The 27938-nt window shown below is 38.4% G+C and overlaps 1 protein-coding gene across 1 annotated transcript; it reads right to left on the bottom strand.

The window, feature by feature from the left end:
• Positions 1-582: 582 nt before the first annotated feature.
• CPPED1 (calcineurin like phosphoesterase domain containing 1) lies at positions 583-27938 on the bottom strand. Its single transcript, XM_089502150.1, has 4 exons — positions 27875-27938; positions 24555-24773; positions 10834-11256; positions 583-812 (listed from the first exon to the last, which is right to left on the bottom strand). Exons 1-4 carry the CDS (start codon positions 27936-27938, stop codon positions 583-585), a joined length of 936 nt encoding a protein of 311 aa, XP_089358276.1.

The following is a 27938-nucleotide window of genomic DNA, read 5'->3' as shown; positions in this document are numbered from 1 at the left end:
GGCATCCCCTTCCACAAGGTTCTGCATAATACATAGTTAATTCAGTGAAATTACTGAACTTCCTACACTACCTTGGCATTATGTAGGGCCTGCGATGGCTTCCTTCCTGGAGAAGATCAGTAGGATTGGGCTTTCGTAATGCAAATACAGTGTTGAAATTCTGAACTGTCTGGCATATTGCCTGGCTGAAGAATATACCTCTGTGTTATAGAACAACTTTTTTTTTTTTGCACAAAATGTCAATTTTAGAGTACCTTTAGATTAATTATCATACCAGTAAGTGTTTTGCTTCAATGTGGGCAATAGAATATATAGTGTATGTGCATAATGATACATGATAGAAAAAAAAGATCATGATATTTTAGGAGAAAGAACTAATCTTTAGTCTTAGCATTTTGGATGCATGTTTCTCACAAATAAAATACTTAATCAAAAAATTATACACAGACCGATGATGAAGCTGATCAGACCTGGGTGTAGTAGCACCTTTGATATTGTAGTGTTTTCTATTAAACAAACAAAAAAGACTTTCCACCACAACAATAGTATGTTGATATCAGTGTATGTAACATGTTGATTATATTATTTCTGATTAATTAAATCCATAAGGTCTTGATCAAGCCCCTTGGAATTTAGTTCATCTAAGCTGTAATATCTGTGAACAACCTTCTCCTCAGTGACAACCACCACGCGAAGACCGTGTTGGTCTTGTCCAAGCTGACATCCAATGGCAGAGGTCACCACCATGTCTAAGTCTTTGTACATGCCTCCAGTGTTCCTATGGTAGTGTCCAGAGAACACTGCTCTGACGCCTGCAAGAAAGAAAAGTACACATAAATATTGTAAATACCAAAACCATTCAAAATACAAATGATTAAACAACTAGATTTACTAAGTAAATTTCACTAAAGAATAATGTTTACACAGAGGAATAATGCCAAAAACGGATTTAGACCTCATTGGTGCTCTTTATTGCGTTATGGAGGCCACATTAACAATGTTAGTAATAATGGCATTCACAAATTATGCATCAACAAAAAAGGGAGATTTAAGGCACGTAAGTGTTCCATTGAGTAATAAACCTGAATAGCTGGAACAATGTTTTTTTTCTATAAACAAAATGACTGCTAAAACAGATTCCCTCTATGGTTTAGAAATGTTATTGTATTTAAAGGGTCTTTAAAACAATTACATCCGGCAACGTAACTCAGTTGATTGCAGAATTCTCAGGAACTATCCAGGTTTGACCCAGAGTTTCTGGGTCTCTCTCTCCCAGCAGGGGAGCAGCATTCGGCCACACACACTACCCCTCCAACCCAGACCATTCAAGGCTGCCTGGGGCTAGTCCCGCCCACTCAAATAGTCACTCCACCAGAAGGAGAAGGACTCCAGGAAGTTCCCAGCTATGGCCTGCAGACGAGTCGAGTATTTCAAATCATTAACTTCACTGTCCAATATAAAGGGCCAACTTCAGTGGGCTTCACCTGAAAGAAAGGCTGAGCTGGCCTACTATTTTTTGGAAATTATTTTTTAGAAATGCTGTCAACTAAGCCGATCAGCTGAGTTTGTAATCCATTGTGAAATTAATGAAGTAAAACGTTCAACTTACCTCCAAAGGCTTGGTCACATCAATGTACAGTGAAGGACATTGATGCCAGTGCAGGACGATTGTGATAACCATATTTCTACCTTTATGCTTCCAAAATGATGAGTTGTGGTTTTGTATACTTTAACAGCCAGTCTTTGTTGGTTTATTGTGGATAATAAAAGCCATTTTGACATTAAACTATAAATGCAGTTGTTCTAGCTAAAAATGATCATCAGAAACATACAGTATTTTCTGGAGATGTATGCTCTGTAAAGTAAATTGGTCACCCACTGTTGATTTATAACAGCAAATGAAAATAAAGACACAATGTGCCAACAAAGCTATATTCACATCCAATTGTTTTGTCTGGCGCTGGGTTATAAATTGGGCCAATTTCCTATTAGTAAACAGAGGCCGTTTAACCTTCATCCAGTCATTTTCAAAGAGAAACCTTGTTTAAGTCTACAGAAATCTTTACCGTGGCGTTTCCTAATGAAACATTTTGTGTTTGAATTTTGTATACTGGATCTATGATTATGTTACAGCAGCCACGCAGAGCATGAGTTCATCTATAAACATAAATTGTCTTTCAGACTTCTTACATAACATGTAGAAACCATGATCACGGGAGCAAAATATCAAAATTCTGTCTATTTTCAGAAATAAAATAGGGCCAATGTTTAAACTCCTTTAGAAGATGAATTTTAAAGCTGTTACTGTATCTATTTAAATACAGCACACACACACACACACATATATATATATATACATATATATATGTGTGTGTGTGTATATGTGTATTGTATATATTACAAACTTACCAAGTTCTACCTGGAGTCTCTCCAAGACTCAGTATTATTGCCGTTGATCTCAAGGAAGAAGAACTGTGTTTGGTCCCACCACGCCCTGTTCACTTTCCACCTATTATTTGCCCAATGCGCACCTCTTTAAAGTGTAAATGGGGATAGCCCCTGCTCTGTTATCAGAGAATAACTCCCTTCCTCCTGTAACGAGCAGAAGACAAGGAGCTCCAGACAGCCAGCACTGGGAAGTTGTCAGGTATGAATATACCCCACAGTGTCACTGTTGCTTGAGTGCTGGAACTATATATTGGATGAAAAAATAACCCTCTTCTATAGTGACTGAAACACAATTGATGAATAAGGAACAACCACTGTATACAAGGGCTGCATACAAGTACATGTGAGCAAAATACACGCTTGTGATAGCAGCCATCTTGAGGGTATTCTACATGCCAAACTTTGGAGCAAAGTACCGTATTTGCTCGATTATAAGACGAGGTTTTTTTCAGAGCAAATGCTCTGAAAAATACCCCTCGTCTTCTAATCGGGGTCGTCTTCTAATCAGACCTCAAATAGAGGTCTGATTATGAGACTAAGATCCAGATCCCCCGCGTAGACAACGTCCACTGCAGCCGGAAGGAGGTGTGGCTAGCAGCGGGGGTTGTCTGCGTCCGTCGCGGATACCTTCCCCGACTGTCAGAAATCAGAGTTCCCCGCACAGGTGCCGGAACTCTGATCTCTGACAGCCGGGAAAGGTATCCGCGACGGACGCAGACAACCCCCCGCTGCCAACTCCACCTCCTTCCGGCTGCAGCGGAAGGAGACGTCAACCCGCTGCCCCGGCAATACAGCAGGAATTTGGAAGCACCGGTAAGTGTGTGTGCGTGTGTTTTAAATGGGGGACATAGGGCATTTCTGGAATGCCTTATACCCCTATATGCCACTCTGGCACTTAGGGGGTTAAAAGGCATATTATGGGGCAGAGTGGCATATAGGGAGTTATAAGGCATTTCAGGAGGCAGAGTGGCGTTAAGGGGGCATTTAATAGAGCACTCTGCCTCCTGAAATGCCTTATAGAGTGCTCTATACAATGCCTTTTAACTCCCTTAATGCCACTGCCTCCTGGAATGCCTTATACCTCCCTATATGCCACTCTGCCCCATAATATGCATTTTAACCCCCTAAATGCCAGAATGGGATATAGGGGTATAAGGCATTTCTGGAGGCAGAGTGGCACATAGGGGGTCAAAAGGCATACCATGGGGCACAGTGGCATATAGAGGGTTAAAAGGCATATCATGGGCCACAGTGCCATATTGGTGTGGCAAGCCTGGGGGCAGATGTGCGTAACTGGGGGACAGGTTGGAAAATACAAGGAAATAAAAACAAAAAAAATATTTTTCTCAATCATAGCTTTTATTTAAAAAAATAGTTTACATGAATTAACATTTACTGGTAAAACTTTTTTCCTTTAGGGTCGTCTTATATTCAGGCTTTTTCTTTTTTTCCTAAGTTAATATTCAGATTTTGGGGGGTCGTCTTATAATCAGGGTCGTCTTATAATCGAGCAAATACGGTAATACACGGCAAACAAAAAAGCCAGGCTTAACAGTAGAATGAAATTTAAATCAAAGCCCCAATTGCTTTCTTATGAGTGGGACTGATGGGGTCTTTGTACAGGTATTATAATTCTGCATCTCATATTCTAAAGGAATTGGCCCCTTTATGTCTTCCAATTCAGGATTTAAGGCCCTTCATTATGATTAAAATCATTCAGTGAGTGTTATAGCATTATGCATTTTGTTTGAACAGCTACTTGATATAACTGACTTAAGAAAGAATTTCAAGAGGTAAAACAATTACTAAAATATGAAACTGATTGGTTCTACAGCAAATCCTCTGTCAGTTGAATGTGATTCACTGCTTTTCATTCCCTGATAAAGTTTTCTTTATTCTGTACAAGCTGTGAATATCTACCTAGGGTACAAGTTACATCTATAATTCAGTACATTAAACTTCAAAAGTCTTTTTTTTTCTCCTGGCAGAGCTAGAGCTTTCCAACAAAGTATTTTTAAGAAGAAGAAGGAAAAAAGAAAAAGTATTAGCAAAACTTTTTCATATTTCTAGGATTAAAGCAGAATTTGGGAAGAAAGAAGAAGCAGCGCTAAATAGAAAACTTGGTATTCTGCCAACGTTACCCTGAAAGAGAATCCAGATAATGTATGGCTTGAATTCCAATGCAGGGCATTATTGAAGTTGTGTAAGCTGGCCTGTCGAAAAACAGGTTGCCTTAAGCTTATCTCTATATATAAACCACGGCATTGTAAGGGTATATAGTTTAGTATTCTTGCAATAAATGTTTTAGTAGTCCATCAACAGTTGGACTATGTTCTCATTTATGGTTACTGGATTTAAAGGAACTCCCATCATTGTTAAATATGATCTAGTTATTATCATATGTTGAAAAAACCACAGAAAAGTCATTATATATATATATATATATCTCATGTATTTATAATTTATTTCTTTGTTTCAGGTGACCGCTCACCTGCACACGATCCTCTGCTATATGTTAAGCTAGTTCTCGACAACGGAAAGCTGTTTGGGGATCGAAGCACGATATTTATGGTGCAAATGGTGTCAAGCATCTTTACACAAGCAAGGGTTGGTGTAAAATTAGTCAAATATGCCTTTATTCTGGACATTTTAGACTTGAAGATAAAACATTTCATGTATTTTCTAGTTTTCTGTATTACCGAGAGAGAGAGATTCTGCCCAATACTACTAATGCCAATGGCAAGGCTGATACGATTACACTAACTACAAATAATAAGAAACACAGAAGATGGGAATACTATTTCTGCATTACTCGAGCTGGCATTTCTATATACAGCATTTGTGAAAAAAAATGCAATTAAAGTTCAATTTATTTGTATTGGAATTCTGTAGTGCCAGCTTCATTAAGTGTCAGTATCCTCTATTAAATATTAAAATGAAGCTGGGTTTCTAATATTGTCTTATTGGCCATAAGCTTTTCATATCTGCATTAAACATTGCATTGATTTATTGTTTTAGAATATTTAAGGCCAGAGCAGGGGGGGAAATCAATTATTGGAAACTGTTTGTCTATAAAGGATATTACAAGAAAAAAATGCTTTCATTTCTATCGTGATGAAATTTAGAAAGTTTTAAATAAATCTGTGTTTGTCTGGAATTAACATTTAACAATATGTTAAATATGATGACAGGTGTTAGAAAATGACAGTCCTACATGGGTAACATTCTGCTTGTTGCAACATCTTACTTAAATGTGAAAGTAATTATTTAAACTTCCAAGAGCAGGTAGTCTCTCAGGTGTCGGCTTATAGTCAGTTCAAGAGATATGACAGAAAAACAGTTAGGGCTTTATTATTCTTTTAAGACCAACACTCTTGAGGCCCTCTTTTGGTACAAAAATATCTTGCCTTAAGCGGACACTCCAGTCATCACATATACTTTTTCATGTGGAGTGGTCCCTTTAAATTTTTACATGATCCCAGGTGCACACATCTGCAGATCCAGTTGCCCTTTTCCTCACTTTTTGCTCCATGACTTGTTGGAGATGTGTTCAGTGGAACATGCCCCCACATGGTATATGCCCCCACATGGTATATGCAACCGCCAGTCATCTCCAGCACTGGCACCCCAAGGGTTCTGGACAAGCACCAACAGCTCTCCCATTAATTTGAATAGGAGTGCTTTCCTGCCACTAATTGGCTTTACACAGCCATTGGGTGCCCCAGAAATGGAACCAGTGATTTACACAATGCTTTAATATCACATGTCCTGAGATTACATATCAGTACATGTATATACCCTGCAATTACGCGAACTAGACACGACAAAAATGGATATGCTTGTATTCGCCCAAAGAAAATTACAGAAGAATGTAATTGCCAGTTAACATGAAGTGAGATTAATGCCCACAGTTTTATAAATGTCCAACAAGCTCATATAGGTTTGATGGTCAAGTGTCCACTTACTTTTGGTCATATAGTGTATCAAATATCTGGAATGGTGTTCAAATAAAGGTAAAATTTAAATAATGAAAACACTGTTTGAATGATACTAGTGAACCACGATTTTTAAAAATGTATATAAATAGCAAAGAAAATCTGTTTACAAATTAAATTGTGTAAATAAAATATATTCTTCCGATTGTGTTACAAAAAAGTCATAGTGACATGAAAAATGTATGTAAAGCCTTGACCCTAGTCATGCCTCTAATGTATCTAGTGAACAGTCATTTTATCTGTTAAATGAACTGGAGACCCCATGGAGGACGAGAAAATGAAAACACAAGTGACAAGCCACAGAAGGATGGCTTGGAGAGCTAAAAGAGTAAAATGTCCCACTGTCATTAAATAAGTAAGGAATGAGAGAAAATCTCAAAATGAGATTCAGTGTCATCCAAGAGGAAAAGGTCAGGAATGAGATCGTCATAATGATGAACTTTGGTTGCCGAAAGAAAGATACTCGATCTTGCGGAAAATAAGATCAAGGAGTGGTAAGGCAAGTCTGTAGGATGTAGGATGGAGAGTTAATAAGGAGGCGCAGGATCAGTGCAAGAGATCATACCTGAAGAAAGAAACTATCTGATCATAGTCCTGAGGAAGTAGTGTAAATAAGTAAATCAGAAGCGTAGCCGATATAAAAATTGCAGATGCGTTTGTAAGCACAATATAATTGGAATAAACATTCAGCATATACCAGCAGCGATACCAGCTAAAGCATGTAATGCACACTCAATCCAACAATTGTCTTCTGCATGGAGCAGCGTGACATGACACCAAGACGTGCTGTGTTTGCACACTGACATCAGTCAATATGTTTGATATTATTTATTGATTACTTCGTGCAAGAGTTCATTACAAGCCTCTAGAGATTTAGAGGCAATAGCAGTAGCTATAAACTGCAAAAGGGTGACACCAGATTAAACTGCCCCTGCCTACAACACCAGAACTGGAGCCACTAGTGCCACTACAAAAATCACCAAAAAAAACTTTATGACTGTTAGGTGTGTGCCAAATTCTTCAAAGATCTTCTCCCCAACAGTATCATAGATTCGTCATTTTATTCTTTTCACTGAAGGTTTAATCACATTAAAGCACCCAAAAAGTACTTCTAGGTTCTGCAACAACTACATTTTACATGATTAAAGAATTACCTCTGGGAGGGGTACAAGGAATGCGGTTTCTAATGCTACACTTAGTTACAAAGTTAATTCAGTAGTAGGTTGAACAGCCTAAAAACACCAACCCCCCCCCCCATCCCATCCCATCACTCTAAACTCCTATACTGTTATAATATAGGGTATTATTCTCTATTCAATTAAGTTAGCTTTTAAATGCACCTAAAATATGAGAAATGTGTTTCATTACAGAACAACAGATGTAGCATCTGCAGTTGGCCTTTCATCTAAGCTAAGGATAAATGATAGCACATTAGCAAAACAGTATGCTAAGAAGGACTGGATTTTATTGTTAGGTACTGCCAACAGATTCTAAATGTACTTTTATAGTTCACAAAAAACAGATATTTTATCTTTGCATCATTAGGCCGATTAAGGAGGGCATGGTAAATTCTCTAAGCATAAGTGGTACTAATCATATCAAACTATATAAATTGTGTGGCTTCATTGTGGCAAAATGAGAAAGGGTTTAAATTACATCCATAAATCTGATAAAGCGAGATAATAATAAAACTAGGAGAAAAAAAATCAAAGCTGCAGTTTTAACAGGATACATTTTGTTTATAAGCGACTGGAGAAAAGGATGAACTTCACGAGAAATATGCCTTGTTATTTTGGTGTGAACCTACTATAAAAAAATAAGTCAGCTTGATTACTTTATACCTGTTACTTGTGCCTTTATGACTTGTAAATTTTATTTTTATTTCCAAATGCTGCTAACTTTAAAGGGATGGCTTTTGTTTAAGCCAACATGGACACGAAGGGTTGGAAATTCGCACTGACTTATCTGCCTGTGATGAAGAAAACTAGAAATATTGTGGTTTCCATACACTCAACCCATTAGCACATTCTGCCTCTAGCCCTCAAACACTGGTGACTTGGTTTGGACACCTGAAATGTTAGGATATTTAATAAAATAGTGATATTGAATGCAAGCAAAATTTGGATTTGGAGAAACTGGAGGAACGGGGCTGGCCCAGAGGTGCGTGCCGTTGTTCCCCTCTTTTACAGAAGTATTCCAAGAGGCCAGAAAATCGCAGACAGATTTGCAGAGAAGGTGCAGCAGTACCTGGATAATGCAGCTGATACGGGGAGAAGTGGACAAAGAAAAAAGACAGAAGAGCAAAGAAGAGGCAAGACTAGAAACAGAGCTGTGGAAAAGGAGACAGGGACACGGAAGTGGATGACAGAGAAGGTAGGAAGACATTGAGAGGGAGTGAAAGAGCGAGAGAGTGAGTGGGAGTGTAAGTGAGAGACAAGCCCCCAGAGTTGACTGTGTGGTGGTGCCACGGATCTGAGGTCTGAATAAAAGATGACCTCGGTTATAAAACAAGGTAGTTTTTTCAGATGATTTTTTTTTTCTAAAAAAAACCCCTTGTCTTATAATCGAGTAAATACAGTATAAATTTTGATGTAGTCGAAGGTGATACCTTTTAGTCAACGTAGAAAAACATGTGATGTCACAATCTTTCAGGACATCAGGGTTTTTTTCTTCAGATGCAATTCCTCTGAGGTCTTGAAAGCTTATGTGACCAAAAAGATTTGAATGTTCAATAAAGACTCCATCTTCTCTCAGGCTAATACGCCTAGATCTATTTTCCTTATTTAATTTCATTTAAGAAATTTGTCCGTATTCAAAATATTTTTGGAGTTGTCTTGTGTTTAAACAGATGCTTGCATCAGCCAGACATGTCTAAAAACTGCACTTCCAACAATTTCTCGATGCAGCTTACAAATGTAATCTATTCCACCTTTCCTGTAACATAATTACCAGTTGACCTAGTTTGCATTTTGAACACACTTCAACTAAGCATATTGAGATTCAAGGAAGCAACAGATCGTAAGGAGAAAAACTTTCATCAAAGAGCCAGAATAATTTTTCTCTGTATTCATTACGTTCACAAAATTGGAATAAATATTAAACGTTCAAAAGGTTAAGCTCCTTAAACTTCAAAAAGTCAAAACGGGAAAGAAAATTTGAACGTCATGAGATGGATTTCATTATCTACTGTCTGTCTTTTCTCGTCCTCTAAGTATGCAGGAGTTGATGTAAGGAAAAAAAAAAGCCAATTTCATAACCAAGGATGTGCTGAAAATTGATTATCGCTGGGCAAGACACTAAAAGAGAAAATAACTGGTGTCACTGCACATCTGCGTATCTGTCCTGCCGTGATAACTTCTTATTTGTACATTATCACAATATTTTCTAGGCATTCGACAAAGGTTTTTTTTAAGAGGACGGAGTGAAAAAAAATACACACCAGCTGTTTCTAAGGAAACAAGTAAAAATAAAGAGAGTAACCTGCTTTCGCACAAATCTTTTAAATGCACTCTTTTGGTGACCCAATCCTACTTATATAAGCTAATAAATACATTTGGTAAATTGCCTTTCTAACTCAAATGAGAAATGCAATCATACAGTTATCTATTACCCCAGAATCGTGCTTACAGGCCCATGAAATAGCTAGTGTAGATGATACATTTGTAATCAATGGCTCTACACAGCCCTTTGTACTTGAGAAGATACCTGTACCAATTAAAAACAATTTTACATAAAGGAAAACATGGACCATAGCGCAGAAAATTGTTGATTTGCTAATGTAGATACTTTGTGGTGGTCATCTGTAGGCTAAATTAACCAATTACCGTATTTGCTCGATTATAAGACGTTTTTCCCAGAGAAAATGCTCTGAAAAATACCCCTCGTCTTATAATCAGGGTAGTCTTATAATCAGACCTCAAATAGGTCTGACTATGAGACTAAGATCCAGATCCCCGCAACGATGCAGGGGACCTGGATCCTCTTGTCTCCCCCCCCCCCCCCACACACACACACACTTACCGGAGCTTCTGAGTCCCCGGCGCGTGGTCCGGGCAGCGTGTAGAGCTCTACGCGTTTCGTGTAGACAACTTCCGCTGCAGCCGGGAGGTGCGGTTAGCAGCGGGGGTTGTCTGCATTCATCGTGCAGACCTTCCACAAGTGTCAGAGATAATTTCCTGCACCGGTGCGGGGAACTCTGATCTGTGACAGCCGGGGAAGGTCACATTAAAACTCTTGAGGGAAACTGTTCCTCTGAGATGGGGAGACAATCAGATACCAGAAATATATTTCTGTAAATATCATAGGAATATACTCATGATAAAATATTTTTTTTCTATACCAAAAAAGAACATGTCAATATGAGTTACTTATCAGTATTAAAGCACTGTACCTGCTTTATGAAACATTTCTAATAAGTCTTGCCGCAACGACTTCTCTATGTTGAAATAGTTGTTATCTTCATCTGGATTTTGGAGGAATAAGGGGATGTGTTGAAATATGACCGCATGCTTACACTTCTGCTGCTTGGCTATGGCAAGCTGAGAAGCAAGCCATCTGTCGTGACTCTCTTTTAGTTCCGGGCATTTCGAAGAATCAAAGAATAATTGGGAATTTAGCACAAGAAATAAAACACCCCCAACCCAGAAAGAAAAGTAATCATCTCCCCAGTTGTTGCAGTAAGTCTGTATGGTTTCAGGAGTTGGGGCATTTCCTATGTCATGATTTCCACTGACAAACACCAGTGGGATATCTCCGTCAGTCTTCTGGAGAACATTTTTTAGATCTCTTTCTTGATCTTCCTTAAAATCGATACCTGAAAAGTTAGAAACATATATTAGAAAATTGATGTGATTATTAATCAAGTTTGTCTACTTTCTTACTTTATTCACCAAGGTAAGAGTTAGTGTGTATGGAACTCTGCAGGAAAGTGGCAGTTGCATCTTACCAACACTTTATTCTGTAATAAAAGGGAAACCTTGGGAAGATTCTCCTGCAGTGAGAGCTGAACTTGTCTTGCATAATGCATAGCTCAATCAATTAGGTACATTTCTTACATCTCAGCTTACAGAGTTAACTTTGCATTACACAAGACCAGTCAAGTTCTTTGTGTTGAAGACACTGTTATGGTTTGTCCTTTATAATGCATATTGAGCTCTTTGGTGTGCACTTACTTAAGTGAATAAAACACTAAATGGTGGAGACCTTATATGTATTCCCAAAACAGGTTTTCTTTATATATAATATTGATATACACCGATCAGCCATAACATTATGACCACCTGCCTAATATATTGGTAGGTCCCCCTTTTGCTGCCAAAGCAGCCCTAACCTGTCGAGGCATGGACTCCACTAGACCTCTGAAGGTGAGCTGTCGTATTTGGCACCAAGATGTTAGCAGCAGATCTTTTAAGTTGCGAGGTGTGTATTCCATGGATGCATCCTGGTGCCATGTGTTCTCCAGGTAAGCGATGCACATGCACCTGGCCAGTTATGTGATGTAAAAGACATGTGATTCATCAGACCAGGCCACCTTCTTCCATTGCTCTGTGGTCCAGTTCTTATGCTCACATGCCCATTGCAGGCGCTTTCAGCAGTAGACAGGGGTCAGCATGGGCACCCAGCCCCATACGCAACAAACTGTGATGTGTCTAACTTTTTCTCAGCCTTAACCCCAATATGCATCAATGAGCCTTGGCCCGACCATGACAATGTAGCCGGTTCCCCGATTTTCCTTCCTTGGAGCACTTTTGATAGGTACTGACCACTGCAGACAGGAACACCCCACAAGAACTGCAGTTTTGGAGATGCTCTGACCCAGTCATCTAGCCATCACAATTTAGCCCTTGTCAAAGTCGCTCAACACCTTACCCTTGCCCATTTTTCCTGCTTCCAACGCATCAACTTTGAGGACGAATTGTTCACTTGCTGCCTAATACATACCACCCACTGACAGGTGCCATGATAACAAGATTATCAGTCTTATTCACTTCACCTGCCAATGGTCATAAAGTTATGGCCGATCAGTGTATCTTCCATATAAGCATAGTCTTTTTATGAGTAAGACTTTTTTGAAGCTAGCCCTTTTGTTATACTGGAACACTAATCTGTCTAGCAGGTGTGCAGACAGTACTGATGGTTCAATCCTAGCTGAACCTAGCTGGGATAGAATCCATACCAAGTGTTTTCTGTGCATGCATGTGCATACACCCTGCACGGTATGATTGCAAGTTAAGGAAACAAGCATAGTTCTTTGATGAAATGTTTGGTTACAGAGAAAAAGAGACAAATCACTTTGTAGAACTCGGTGCAAACAGGTAGGACAGGAAATCACAGGACATAAATTATACTGCAACTAGGAAAACACAGCTCAAATCCCAGGGTTTATTTCCACAGTTAAACAATGTCTCAAGATGAGCCATCTTTCTAATCTCTGAAATACACCAGTGTCCATTTAGCTTCCTTTTTGTGAGGATTATTGGTTCACCTTTCACTGCGAAAATAACCTCAATGTTTCATTTCAGCACATGTTCAAACCAAACTGAGAACATGCTCCTCAAAAAAAGTATTGCTTCATCCATCACTCCCCACAATCATTCTGCAATTTCCCATGAATACAGTTTTTAAAAAAGAAAAACACGCCAAGAGAAAGAAAGAAAGAAAAAGAAATGTCAGTTGCAGAAAATGTTAAAAATTCAGAGGTTTTGTGAAGTATCTATGCATAGGATGCATAGTACTGCGTACATTTTATGCGTTACATACAAGAACATAGAGGGCTGCATTTAAAGCTAGAGATAAATCACAAGTAACTAAATAGCAAGCATCACTTATTTCCCAATGAAAAACAAAATGAGCTAAAATTAAGAGCATTTATCTCAGTTAGTAAATAAAAGCCAATATACAGTATTGCTTTAACGCTGTGCTCATTGTAATCTATGCAAATAATGTTATTGTGATAGAATGTATATCTGACATGTCTGCCCATTATGTTTTAGACTTTACGGTTGATACAGGCAGAGAATCCAGAGACGTCTACATTTCTAGGTACTGAAAATGCCCTGACATCATCAATCTTTATGTACCGGCAATCCCCCTGTACATCACGGAATATAAAAAGGAGACTTAGCTATGGCCACGACAGTTAAAGGATATTCAGCGCTGTCAAAATGGAATGATTTGTACAAAGTGACATTTCTAAGGGTCTAGCCTATACTTTCTGCATTGTCTTTGAAATATCTAATTGTCCCGGCAGCTACATTTCTGCATCTATTCTTGTTCTTAAAATGTCATGGTATCAGCATGTTTATGTACAAGTATCTTCAATAGCCACCACTGGTCCTGAAGGTATATGAAGATCCCCATGGCCAACACAGAATTTTACATTCAGTAGGAATAGTCTTTATAAAATACAATGCCATGTAAACAGTTTAAATTAAATGTATCTTATTCTTTTCTACCAGTTATTTATTGTTAAAGTAGTGCAAACCAAAGTAATTATGGAAAAGGGGCATATCTCTGCTATGTTAATCTACATGATGATGCTTTTTGCAGGACCTTTTATGGTAAATAGTATGAAATAATTATTTTAGTCAAATTAAGGGATACAATCAAAGCAATTTCTACAATGATATTTGCTGTAGTGTGTATATTGCTTTTGTGCCTTTGTTGTGTTTTTGGGGGGCATTGTTAGGTTAGTATTTAAGAGGCATTTTACTTCAGCTGAAGTAGGTGTGTAATTTATCACAGAAACAAAAGTGAAAATTTATTTATTTTTACTCATTTATTACTATAGACATCAAACACATTTTTTCTGTAAGTTAGACTATGAGATGGCCTGCTTAACTGTTCATATAATAAACTGTGTGTGAGCAATAACTTAAGTAGAGCAATAGGAAGGCTAAATGATTCAGATCCAAATGTTGCTTAAATTTATTTAGTAAATAATATAATCTTGGTGGTTTTTAATCAACCGAACAGTAGTATGTAGGCTTTGTGAAAGGACAGATCCACTTTACGAATGAAGACAACTGGGGCATAAGCTAAATCAAAGATGACTCCAATAACTGTGAACTTCTTACTCATTAACCCTTTCGTGACAAAGGCTGATTTTACTTTTTGTACCCTTCGTGACAATGGCCGTTTTAACATTTCTGCGCTGCTCGTGTTTAGTTATAATTTTCTTCTTTCCCGTTTACTGAACCCACACACATTAGATATTGTTTTTTTCAGGACAAGAAGGGCTTTCTTTAGATGACATTGTTTTGATTGTATCATATTATTTATTATTAAGTATAAAATATGGTGAAAAATTTAGAAAAAAATTACTGTTTCTAACTTATAGTTGAAAAATCTTTTACTCATCTATAAAAGGTAATAAAAAAAACCTGCTAAATAGATTCTACTATTTGTCCTGAGTTTAGAAATACCCAATGTTTTTTTGCTTTTTTCTACACATTATGGGGCAAAAAGTACAGGTAGCGTTTTGCTATTTCAAAGCCATTTTTTCCAAATCTGGTAATTCTTCCCCCATGTGCCATTTCGGGTATCTTTGAAGCCGGCCAATGCAATTTACCCCTTCAAGTCATATATTTTTGAAAACTAGACAGCCCAGGGTATTCCAAATGCTAGTATTTTAACCCTTTCCAAGCACTAATTCTACCATCAGCCTTTGTCAAACTTTATGGTAGTCATTTTTTTTTGCATTTGTTTTTTCACACACATTTTACTTTAGGTATGAATAAACAGGTTCTGGTATATGTCACTATCATAAAACACCCCAATATGTGTTCAGCAACATCTCATGAGCGCAGTGATACCCCACATGAATGATTTTGCCTGGCTGTGTGGGGGCAAAAGGGCCACATTTGGGGTATGCACATTTTTCAATGTTGAACTTTGGCATTTGGGGATCCACTGCCCATGCCCTATTTGGTACATCTTTGAGCCGGGCCATTTCAGTGTGCCCAACAAAACCATATATTTTTGAAAACTAGACACCATAGGGTATTTTAAATGCTGGTATTTTAACTCTTTGCATGCACACATTTTACCACCAGCATTTTTTCAAAGTTTGCAGTAGTATTTTTGTGTGTGTATTTTTCTCCCACACACCTACTTTATGTATGAATTTACAGCTCCTGGTTTATGCCGCTGTCACACGACACCCCATAATGTGTTCAGCAACATCTCCTGAGTACAGTGATACCCCACATGCATGGGTTTGTCATTTTTGGGGGGAACTAAAAGGCCACATTTGGTACGTGTGCATTTTTCTAATTGGAAATTAGATGTGTGGCCATCCTTCCCCCCCGTGTTAATTGGGACATTGTTGAACCCGGCCAATTCAATTTACCCCATCAAATCGTACATTTTTTAAAAGTAGACACCCCATGGGCATTTAATATGCCAGTATTTTAACTCTTTCCATGCGAGAATTGTTTTAAGCTAATGTGCTAATTTTAGGACTTGCTCACAAAAATATATTTTTTATATATATATTTTAATTTTTTTTGCCTTTTTTAAAACATTTCCGGAGCGGTCACAGTCCATCAAGAGGTAAGTGTTTGGTGTCGCTGGATGCCTCCTGATCTAGGCATTCCAGCGACACCATTAAGTTTAGGAGGTGATCGTTGATCGCCTCCTAAACGCTTTTAAAAGGGGCATCCGCCGCCATACATTGTATGGTGGATGTTGACGCCCCGGGGAGGGGCCAGAAATGGCCCCTGATTCCGATCATGGCGTTGTTGAATGCCTCGAGGTCAAGGCATTACAGCAACGCCGTTTGAGTAAAAAAAAAAAATCGATCACGGATCGATTTTTTTAACCCGTTTTAACAAATGACGGTCCTGGCACGTCATTTCTCATTAACGACATGTTTTTCCGTGACGTGCCCGGACCGGCAATTGTCATCAAGGGGTTAAATTAAGTTAAAAAAGGTTGATATTTGTGTAGTCTCAAAGAGTGTGTTTTCACAAATGTATTGTAATAATGCTGGTTAGACATCCGGTATCTAATCAGGAACCTAATATTGGCTTCCTAAAAAGAATAGGACATCTGAAGTGACCCGAGCTACAAAAACATTTATATTTCTTCGACAAAGGTTATTGTCTAAATTGTAAGGTCTTTTGAGCAGGGCCTTCCTGACCTTTTGTTAATGTATGTCTATATTGTTATATGAAGTACTACATGTCTTGTTTACCCATTGTACAAAGTTGCAGAATATGACAGTGCTATGTAAGTTAATAAACATTAACCTCCATATATCTTTTAAAACATTCTACAAGAATATCGTAAGTCAGACCATCGTCCAATGTATTCATGCAATAACTAAAAGGAAGAATAAGCCAAGAAACGGATGTGAGCATTTGGCTTTGTAGATAACTTTAAAGCCCCTCAGAGAGCAGACGTTCTTTGAACATCATGCGAGTTCCGTGATAAGCCAGGCAGAAAGGGAAGTCTTAGCCAATATGATAAATTGGAATGGCGCTTTTACAGTGCCTTTGGTTTACAGCATATAGGGGATTTCCCAAAATCAGATCTGTGCAATGCATTTATATTCCTTTTACCTGGGTGTGTGTGTGTTTATAGTGCATTTTAATATAGAAACAATGTATTATGCTATTTTGTTACTTTTGTTATACATACATTTTTTTATTTATAGAAGTTATTTTTTTAATAAAAACAAAAAAAGACTAGCTATATGTTCTCTTTATGGTCTCTTGCCTTTCTTTGGGAGAAAAGACCCTGCAAAGCTTTGAGCATAGTAACCATTTGAAACAACCCTCTTGAAATTCAAACAGGGGAAGAAGGCCTTAGTGGAGTCAATCTTTATCCATGCTACTTAGACTTACTGAAGGCATTTTTAAGATTTTAGGAATAAATATAGCCCAAACAATATTTTCTTCACCTAAGAGTCTAGTCCCCAAAACTGTATTTCAAGTTTAATGCATGTTAGAGGTTTGTTTTCTCATACACCCAAATACATTTCACTGTGGGTAAATTGGAGTATGCATTCTTTACTTATTAAAGTTAGCAAATACGATGTCTGTATCAGTAAACCCCTCCCCTGGCTGCCTCTACTAAAACCAAGAAGCATTAGTAAGTAAACTTCTTGCACATGCTCAATAGCCTTCCCACTTAAATCCATTAAGCAGTGTGCAATTCCATGTATGCTAGCACAACATTATCATTAGACTATGGGGGTTCTACTGAGCATGTGCAAAAAACATACCATGGTATTCTGCCACAGTAGCAATGAGTCTGCTGGGGGAGGAGTTAAATAAGACAGGAGAAATAAAGAATGCCTACACTAGAGGACTGCACTGGGAGGCGGGTCCCGCAGGACCCGCCAAAAAACTTGCGGGCGCGGGCGGTCTTGCTGGGGCTGCGGACGGGAGCGGGCGGTCAGGCACTGTACCTGCGGGTCCCGGTAATCCCGCGCAGTCCCGCAAGGCTGCCTTCTTGCTGCTCCCTTACAGTGTCTCCTAGCTTGCTCCGCCCAAAACGGAGTCCCGTGATGTGAAGTCACTTCCTGTGACTCCGCCTTGTTACTGGGCGGAGCAAGAGAAGAGACGCCGTGAGGGAACAACTCGAGGGCAGCCGCGCGGGACTGCGCGGGAAATCAGGTAAGGAGGCGGGCATGATTGGCCACAAATGTGGCGGGAGCGGGCGGGATTGGCCACAAATGTGGCCGGAGTGGGCGGGAGCGGCACACCCACATTGCGGGAGCGGGATTAAAAACCGCGGGAGTGGGCGGGAGCGGGATTAAAAAAGTAGTGTGCGATGGGCTCTAGCCTACACCTATACGCAAGCAATAAAAGCCACTGGAGTCTATGAGAAATGGATTACAATATGCTTCTAACATGAGTAGTATGAATTAATGAATGGTATTATATTATTTCGTATATGCCAAATGGTTGCAGCATTTGTTTTCTGAAAGCCAGCCAAATCTACTTGTACGCCATCATCATTATTTAAAAACATGCTTTTGTGTAATAATCCAGAGGCTGATTATCTTTCATAATTTTTGTTTAATATACAGTACCTTCAACATACATGTAAACCTGATAAATCTGGGTGCAAACTTATTTTAGTTAAATACATTGTATAAACACAAATGACTACATATTCTAAGCAGTTTCATTTTATGGTGCATCCTGCCGAAAGGGAAGTTACTTTTTATCTGGATGAATGGATTTGATGACTTACTCTACTGAGGTACATCCTTCAGAATTCCAGTTACAATTATATAGATCACTACTGTTTTATGTCTGAGAGTACTTTGCATTTCAGACATAAATAAGGCTCAGTAGACTTGATGGTAAAAAAAAAGTCAAGGTCTTTACAGAACATGTCTAATAAAAAAAATAATTCCACCAGAATATTGACCAAGCAGACTGGCTTCTTACTATAAGAACCCAACCATTCAATAGCAGGTGTATATCTTCCCATTTATAACCTCTGTCTTGTAGAGTTACCACTATGTGTTTTGTTAATTTTTATTCTGACTCCTTGCATGATTAAAATAATGGTCCCCCATGTGGTTGCCTTCACCGCATAGTCTCACGTATGTCGTGTTAGGCAATGCATGTCAATCCAGACACTACATTTTGAGTATACACCCTTGAGCCCCCAGCGCTTACTTGTTAATTCAATGAGCTTCTGTCCCATACTGCGGGTGTGCTTATTAAGATTCGGTCTCATCCTTTGTCTTACAAGTTCTTTTGCTTCAAAGTACCCAGAGGCTGAACCTCTGGAGAAAAGGGGCTGTTGTCAGTGAAGAGCTAGGTAGATAACCTCTCCTCACTCAGGGTCCAATCTGTGATTGTATTTCCAAGTGGTGCTTAATCTTTAATAGATACACAGTTGTTAAAAAATACATTCTTCTGAATCAACAGATATGGGTACTTGGAAGTTTTTTCAACCTGATTATGTAACTATGATTTTGCAAAAACTGTATTTTAATCTCCCCCCTACTTAGCATACATAACATAGTAGTGTGATTTCAGAAGTCTGTTGTTCAATAAAAATATAATGATGCCTAATTTTGAGAATGAAAACACATTTTGCATATGAATTGTCCTTGATTGTGAGAAATTTGTGCTTGAAATGTAAGAAAAACTCAAACAAGGAAAGCCTTCATTTAAAAAAAAAAACCGGATAAATTGTTTTCTACCACAAGCAAATGATTCAAAAACATCACTACACAAAGTATGTAGTCTGCAACTCTTATTTTTATTCTAAATCAAGTAATCGGAAGCTCGCTGTATTCTGTTTTGATGTATTTAGAATTCAAGACTTTTCTTAAATTTAGTTTCAATCCAGCTTCATACACAAATTCAGTCTGAGCACAGAATGTTTGATTCTAGAAACAAGGTGTGTTCGTCAAGTGGCATCATAGTAAAAAAAAAATATATATATTTTATACTATTGGTTTGGTTTTTTCTTTAACACAGAATTCCCTAGTTGCATACCTCTACCTGGATTCTTGGCACTTGAGTAGGATGTTTTAATATACATGATAAAATATATACATTTTTTTCTCATGCATTTGTTTTTTTTACAGACAAATATTTTGGTCTTTTTTTTATATCAATCTTGTCTTTGAGGTCTCATCAGCCATTATAAACACCTTAAATAATTAATTTCACAGGTAATAAATTAATACTGTATGTTGGCATTGTTTGTTACATAAAAACATTTTTGTTAATTTGCTAAATAAAAGGTGCCATTTGATGTAGTTTGCTGAATTTAACAAACAACTATCACATAAAACTGCTGTTAACATTTTTCTATAGCTGAATTAAAGGCTACTCCGATATTTTAGTGCCATCACTGGTTGAAATGTTTTTTTTCTTCTTCATATATTCTACAAGGGGACAGAAATGAGGATATCCAAACTCTTGCCTATACAGACTAGTTGCCTGTTGGTTAAGCTGCCAGGGTGAAATGTACTGGCATTAACTTATATTTGATTAATACATTGAGGGAATTTGAATATACATGGTATGGGCATAACGCTATGCTGAAGATAACACAAGATCAAGGACTGAATAGGGTTATGGGTTTTTAAAGCAGAAAAAGAATATCTGCTGTTGAATTCTGCGTACAGATTCCTGACAATCCTGACCAAATGGGTTTCTTCAGTAACCTCAGATGTCAAGAGGGAGCTAGTAAATAAATATTCAAGTAGTATTTCACTAGATATGCTATTAATTCTCAGAAAGGGCCAGGGGGAGCAAAATTAATATTTTCTATTATCTTTTGTCCATGCAGTTCAAGTATAGGAGCCAATGATTCATAGTGGGCTATCCAGGACATCAGAAAGAATTCATGTAGCCCAGCATCTTTTCTCGTTTGCACCAGATATTTGTTAACCTCAAAAGTCTAATTCAGCATAAAACTTTCTGAAATAAAGGCACTAATTGTTTTTTTAGTATGGAGTATTGAGTTTAATTTGCACCACTGTAACTAAGCTGATCAAGACACCAAACTTCACATCATGGCAAGATTCCCAGAAGCTCTAAAAGTATTCTGTCTGAAAACTACTACAGGTAGTTTTGATCAGATATGAAGAGCCTACACGAGAGATTAACGGCTATTAAGTAATCACAATGTCTATATTTTCATATTAACCTCCTTGAGTTTAACTACGGCTCAGCATTTAGAGGTTTAACATTTAAACAATCACTTCAAGAAAGGTTGTGAACTCTGTGCTAATGAGCTAGGTAATATTTAGAAACTCTGAAGGCTTAAGATAGCACAGCATACGGCAAAGTGCTGTTAGTCTGGTGCAGAATAATATATAAACGCTTACTCTTCCTTCAAAGTCTCCACTGTCTTCACCCTGAAACCAAAAGTCCACCACAATCCAGCGCCCCTCTGCATCATTTACTAGTTTGAATGTTTATTATTTTCTGTTTTCACTTTCTGTTGCAGAAGTGTGATCATCCTTTAAAGATAATGTTACACCAACTCTGCATTATAAACATCATTCCAAACCCACACCCTCTCCAGAAAAAAAGTAAATGTCTAATTATTTGGGAACACATACCGTATTGGCTCGGATATAGGCCGCCCCCATATATAGGCCGCACCCTAAAAGTTTGGTACTTTTTTAAAGAAAACATGCTGCCACTGCCTCCCCCCCCCCCCCGAGATATGCTGCCACTCTGCCCCCCCGACTTACCAGAGCAGACTCCCGGGTGTCTTGCAGGGCTGACAGGGGACATCTACGCAATACGCGTATACAACATCCGCTGAGTGCCGGCACCGGAAGTTGCATACGCGTATTGCGTAGATGTCCCCCGCACTTTTTCCCCCCACTTTAAGTCTTTCAAGTGGGGCGGGGAAAGTGCAGCCTATATTCGAGTCAATACGGTAATTATCATCTGACACAAAACTAGATGCATATAGGTTTTTGCCAAACTGAAAAAGATTTTTAAATATTTATCAGTCCCTGGAGGAAATTAAGTGTCAAATTTATTTAACCACTAGTATGTTGATTTACATAAACACAGCTATATAGCCATTCGATTATGACCACCTGCCTAATAGTGTGAAAAAATATGATTCATCAGACCAGACAACCTTCTTCCATTGCTCCGTGGTCCAGTTCTTGTGCTCACGTGTCCATTGTAGGCACTTTCAGCAGAGGACAGGGGTCAGCACAGGTACCATGACTGGTCAGCGCCTACGCAGCCCCAACTGTGATGCAATGCGTCTGGTTGTATCAGAACCAGCATTAACTTTTGCAGAAATTTGAGCTACAGTAGCTCGTCTGTTGGATTTGATTACATGGGCCAGCCTTCACCCCCTATGTGCATCAGTGAGCCTTGGCCACCTATGACCCTCTTGCTGGTTCACTGCTGTTCCTTCCTTGGACCACTGCAGACTGGGAGCTGCAGTTTTGGAGATGCTCTGACCCAGTCCAAAAATCCAATCCAAAATAACGCATTTCAAATAAGTTATGAATTAATTTGCATTTTACTCGGTGAAACAAGTATTTGATCCCCTATCAATCAGCAAGATGTCTGACTCCCAGGTGTCTTTTCTACAGGTAACAAGCTGAGATTAGGAGTACTCTTTTCAAGGGAGTGCTCCTGATCTCAGTTTGTTACCTGTAGAAAAGACACCTGTCCACAGAAGCAATCAATCAGATTCCAAACTCTCCACCATGGCCAAGATCAAAGAGCTGTCCGAGGATGTAAGGGATAAGATTGGGCCACAAGACCATCGCCAAGCAACTTGGTGAGAAGGTGACAACAGTTGGTGCAATTATTTGCAAATAAAAAAACCCCACAAAATAACTGTCAATCTCCCTCGGTCTGGGGCTCCATTCAGGATCTCACCTCGTTGAGTTTTAATGAACATGAGAACGGCGAGGAATCAGCCCGGAACTACACGGGAGGATCTTGTCAATGATCTCAAGGCAGCTGAGACCATAGTCACCAAGAAAACAACTGGTAACACACAAAGCTGTGAAATCCTGCAGTGCCCCTGCTCAAGAAAGCACATGTACAGCCCGTCTGAGGTTTGCCAATGTTGCTCATTCTGTGAGTGTGCATTGACCTGTTACTCTTAGACACTCACACTCCACAAGAATAGAACGTATAGTAGACCAGGGAAGATCTAACAGGGCAGAAATTTCATTAACTAAACTGTGGCAAAAGTGGCGTCCTATGACAGAGCCACGATCCTGGGCTCTTCAGTACGACCCATTCTACTGCCAATGTTTGTCTATGGAGATGGCAGCCTATATATACTTAGCAATGGGTGTGGCTAAAACACAAATTCAATAATCAGAAGGGGTGTCCTAATACTTTTGGCCATGTCGTGTATACATTATTATCTTTTATTTATAAAGAGCGAAAATAATTTACGTAGCTCTTCTTACAACTGTATATATCTATATATATCATCTATATGAAAGACAAAGAGAAAAAGAACCACATAGAGTAAAAACACATCCCAATGTTATAACATTGTAAATTTGGTATCTAGCAATATTTATTTACTCTGCGTACAGGTCATAAGACTATGAATACATTCTGGTGTCAACATAGAATACTAACTCAACAACTTTATCTCTCTCTACCGCATTCTCTGAAGCAGAACAATTAACAATGCATAATGGATTCATAGATTAACCTCTCAGCACTTAGAACCATACCGAGGGGATGAATCATAAAAGGTCCACCAACATCTGTTCCATATGTAGGTCATTTACTCCTCAGCCTTCAAATCCCTTATTACGTACAGCATGAGGTTAATAAATACATTTAAAAAAATCTGAACTGTATTTTGTACCCCTGAGGAACGATGAAGGGGTTTCAGTATACAGGGGACTCGGAAAAAGCTACACCGACTTTCCAAAGTTATTTGATGTCCTGTTATAGCATTCTGAACATCTGTATGACAAGTACATTAAACGCTCACTGGTTATCTGCTTGTGTGCACACTTGCTTATTCAAGCTGGCATTTCATAATACAGTACGGACATGTTACATTTTCTGTTTTCAATTTTCCTTTTTATCAGTTCCACTTCCTCGCACATTAATGTATGCTGAATTAAACTGCCAGTATTATGGATATAATGAAACATATTTCATAAACGTTCCTATAAGTAGTGATATAATATCCTCATTAATTTGTCCAAACACTATTTTACATAATTTCATTTCGGGTTACCACTAAACTATGAGTCACAAAACGTATTTGTAAACAGATATCCTAAAGTAGGTCCATCACTTATTAATCCTGAAATGAGAATTTAGCATAATTTTTATAAAACCACCTGGAGCTTATGGTTTATGCCATTTGGTTCAATTGTTCTGGAGATGTTTAGTTTAAAAGCTTTCATCAGAGAGGAGAAGTGAGGCAATTTTCTCTCATCTCATGTTCTACCCATTTCAAAGCACAATGTGACTCTGGAGTATAATACATTTTTAAAATTGAATATTTTGGCTATGGGTGGATCAACAATATTGTTTTTATGATATAACATCATTTGAAGCTCTTACTAACAAGTTCTTTATTTTACTGGGTAATGCTGAGCCACTCACCTATCAGCGTTCTTCCATTGTCAAATATTGTTGAAAGTTGTTTAATTCTTACCTGGCATTGAGTGAACGAGGTCACCACACAGCACAAAGAACTTTGGTTTGGGGTTTAGCTTATTAATGGCTTGCACTGCTTCCTCGGTTAATCTGATCTCCTGGTCCCATTCATCTCCTCCAAGATCACAGTCACCAACAGCCCAGGATTTCATGAGGCCAAACTGTGGGTCTGCTCCTTGTATGAAGTAGAACGGGCCTTTCCATTCTGATTCTTCATCTTGGAAAAAATAATATAAGACGTTAAGAAAGCCTGTTGGGTATCCATAATCCATGCATTTTGGTAAATAAGCGCCTTTCAAATATCTCAACATTTTCAATTCTATTAAGCTTTCAAGTCTAAAAAGGCAAATTATTGTTATTCTACTTTTTTGACAAGGAACTTCCAGCACAAATTTTTTTTTGTAAAGAAAGAGAAATGATTGACCTTTCTGCTAAACAAAGTGAAACAATTCCTGGGGCATTAAACAAAGGCGAGTGTCTTATTTTTTTTTCTGCCTAGAAAATAACCCTTTCTATGGCAGAGGGTCAGCAACAACAATCCAACCCACTGCAAAACCCTCTGGCAAGGTAAGGATTACAGCATTCTAGGAAAACATGTTAGTGTTTGGTGAAAGTTCTCATTATGGGTTTATTAGAAAGTAATTGCATTTATATTTTATGCGTAGGAGCAAAAATTGTCTTAGATTGCAGAAAGCGAGCTTGCTATGGGATGTTGTAATGTTCCCTAATGAGCTTCTAAACTCATAACGAGGCAATGTAATTTTTATTTAACTCGGTGGTTTCCATAGGGAAAGGAAAACATTGATGCGCTCAATACAGGCCCTTGAAATTGCAATATGGGTACTGCCATTTTTGAGAACAGCACAGTAGACACCTGCTTTTTGTTCCAGAGTTTTCTTTACTTCTACACTCTATAAACTATCTCAATAGTAAACATTCTTGTAGTGCTTAGTGAATGTACAAGTTCAAGTCAGACCTGTTATTTGTTATGTTACATACTACTTGTTATGTCCTGTCTACCCATTGTACAGCGCTACGGAATTTGATGGCGCTATATAGAACAATAAATAATACTAATAATAATTTGTGTATGTGATTGCAAGCTGAGTGCCAGAACCTAATGTAGGCCCTCTCCTTATTTAAGGAACAGTTTTAGCATACCATACAGATATACAAATGAACAATGTATTTTAAGTGCTTTAATATGAATTCTTCAACCTGTAGCGAAAAGTACAACTACTTTCCTTAAGTAGAAGCTGCAGTGCACCCCCCCCCTCTGTGGTCCTGCTTTCCTGCCACTTGTGGCTGCTTGTAGCAATCAGTGGCAGGAAATGCTTTGTATTAAAGCAATGGTAGAGCTTCCTGCACAGGCATGTAGTGGTCTTGTTGGACCCCCTGGAACTCATACACAACCCAGTGATGGACGGAGGGGAGTATACTGCATGGACATCGGCTGGCAGGAGACACTTTCACCTGAACACATCTCCTGCAAGCCTAGGAGCTGGGAATAAGGAAAGAAGCAAATGCATGAGGTGGGGGGTTTCTGCACTATCCCTCCGGGCATTTCCAATGGAAACCAAATAAAAAATTCCTCTGTTGGGTGGGTTTAAGTGGTGAACCTATCAGTTAGATACTGTTATACATATACAACATTGTTTACATAAAGAAAAATAGCTACATTGACCAGAAACAAAAGCAGTATACGAGGGCCATAAAATTATATGGTCTTGGATTACAGACATATGCTGTAGATCTACCAACCTTGGGAGTATCTGACAGTATGAAATATTGAAGAAAAATGTGTTGCATTCTAGTGAAGTGTCGCTGGCGAAGACTGTATAGAGGGCTCGTCCTCCAGGGGATACAGGTAAAGGGAACGGAGGGAGGATTTCTGGCAGAAAATTTAATGAATTATACATACTCCACCTCCTTCCAAAGTCAGGCTGTACATACATATATACCGTACAACTGCCCATCTAAGTGATAGCGGCTAAATCATATGGCTGCCTCATTAGTTAGTTCTGGTTCTGTGTTTTGAGCCAACACTACCCTATACTTCAGTGAGTTCATTTTTCATTTTAGCAGTTAATCAATTAAATGAAAGCTGCTAAAACAAACACACCAAACTAGAAGAGACACAGTATATTTGTTAGTCAATATGCTTGACCTTTAGTGAAAATACCCACATTTTGTTTTGCATTTCAGTTCTTGGCTGAGATGGAGATTTTCCCCTTTTCCCTTCATTTTCTTTTTAAAAAGGGCTCAGGAGGAGTTAAGGGGGTAATACAGAGATAGACACTAATCATAGGGGATCACGGGGAGATGAACACATTTTGGGGGGGAAGCAGCACATTAGAAACAAGGTCCGCCCAACAACTATAACCTACACCATGCAAGGGTGCACTGTAGAAGAGATCTTTGACTTGGTAGCACAAATCACAGCTCCCTTTTCCCCTTCACCATCACACTTCATCATGGGATCATTACTTATATTGATGACATACTCATGATGACTTCTAACTTATAGATACATTCACACAAGTAAGTATGCTATCGATGAATAAAAAAATACAAAAACCTTTTTTATTTCCAAGAGCTGGTGCAATAATGTGTGGATTTTCACATATTGTGTGACAAATTATCACTTTGTAAATAAAGATAATAATAAGATTATACCAGGTAGGTTCAAGTAACAAAACTAGCTTAAACTAGAATTGTTTTAACGTATGACGCCATACATACATGACGTCAGACGTAACTTACGTAACATAATAATATGAAGCCTTGTTACATATAATCAGTTATCAGGGGTTTGTGGCTGGTAATAAAGGAATGAGTGTAAATTACTTTCTTAGTATTTTGATGTATTATTTACTAATATATATATTGCGCAACACAATATTATGCAGTGCTGAACAGGTAATTTATTTAGAATTTGTTTATAAGTAAAATGTTAATATTTTATTATTTCAGCACTAAAAGCACAGACACTTTACCTTTATCGTGTGGGACTGCTATTAATAGGCTGGATTTAGATCTGACAGACTTGCTATGAACAGGGTTTGTGTCAGTGATCCGGATTTAGAATAATAATGACAAACCTAAGCCTTGCATGTAGTATTGGATGGTCCGGATTGGGTATTGTAATGCTATGCTAAATCCTAATAACGGTCTGGATTTAGAGTTGTTGTGTTTTATGATTAGGTATACAAGGTTTATAGCCATATCTTCCAGCACATATATACTATTCGTGTGGGATGACAGAAATAAGGAAGTCACTTTCAGCAGAGGCTTAAAGTAACAGTGTAATCTCTCTACCTTCGCGGAATGAGGTAAATGTCCTGCCTCTGGCTCTCAAAAACACTTCACGCTCTTCCGACAT

The sequence above is a fragment of the Sceloporus occidentalis genome, unplaced genomic scaffold, assembly GCF_023333645.1.
Source record: "Sceloporus occidentalis isolate IW3139 unplaced genomic scaffold, rSceOcc1.0.p SCAF_195, whole genome shotgun sequence".
NCBI lineage: Eukaryota > Metazoa > Chordata > Lepidosauria > Squamata > Phrynosomatidae > Sceloporus > Sceloporus occidentalis.
This window is presented reverse-complemented; position numbering and strand designations above follow the sequence as displayed.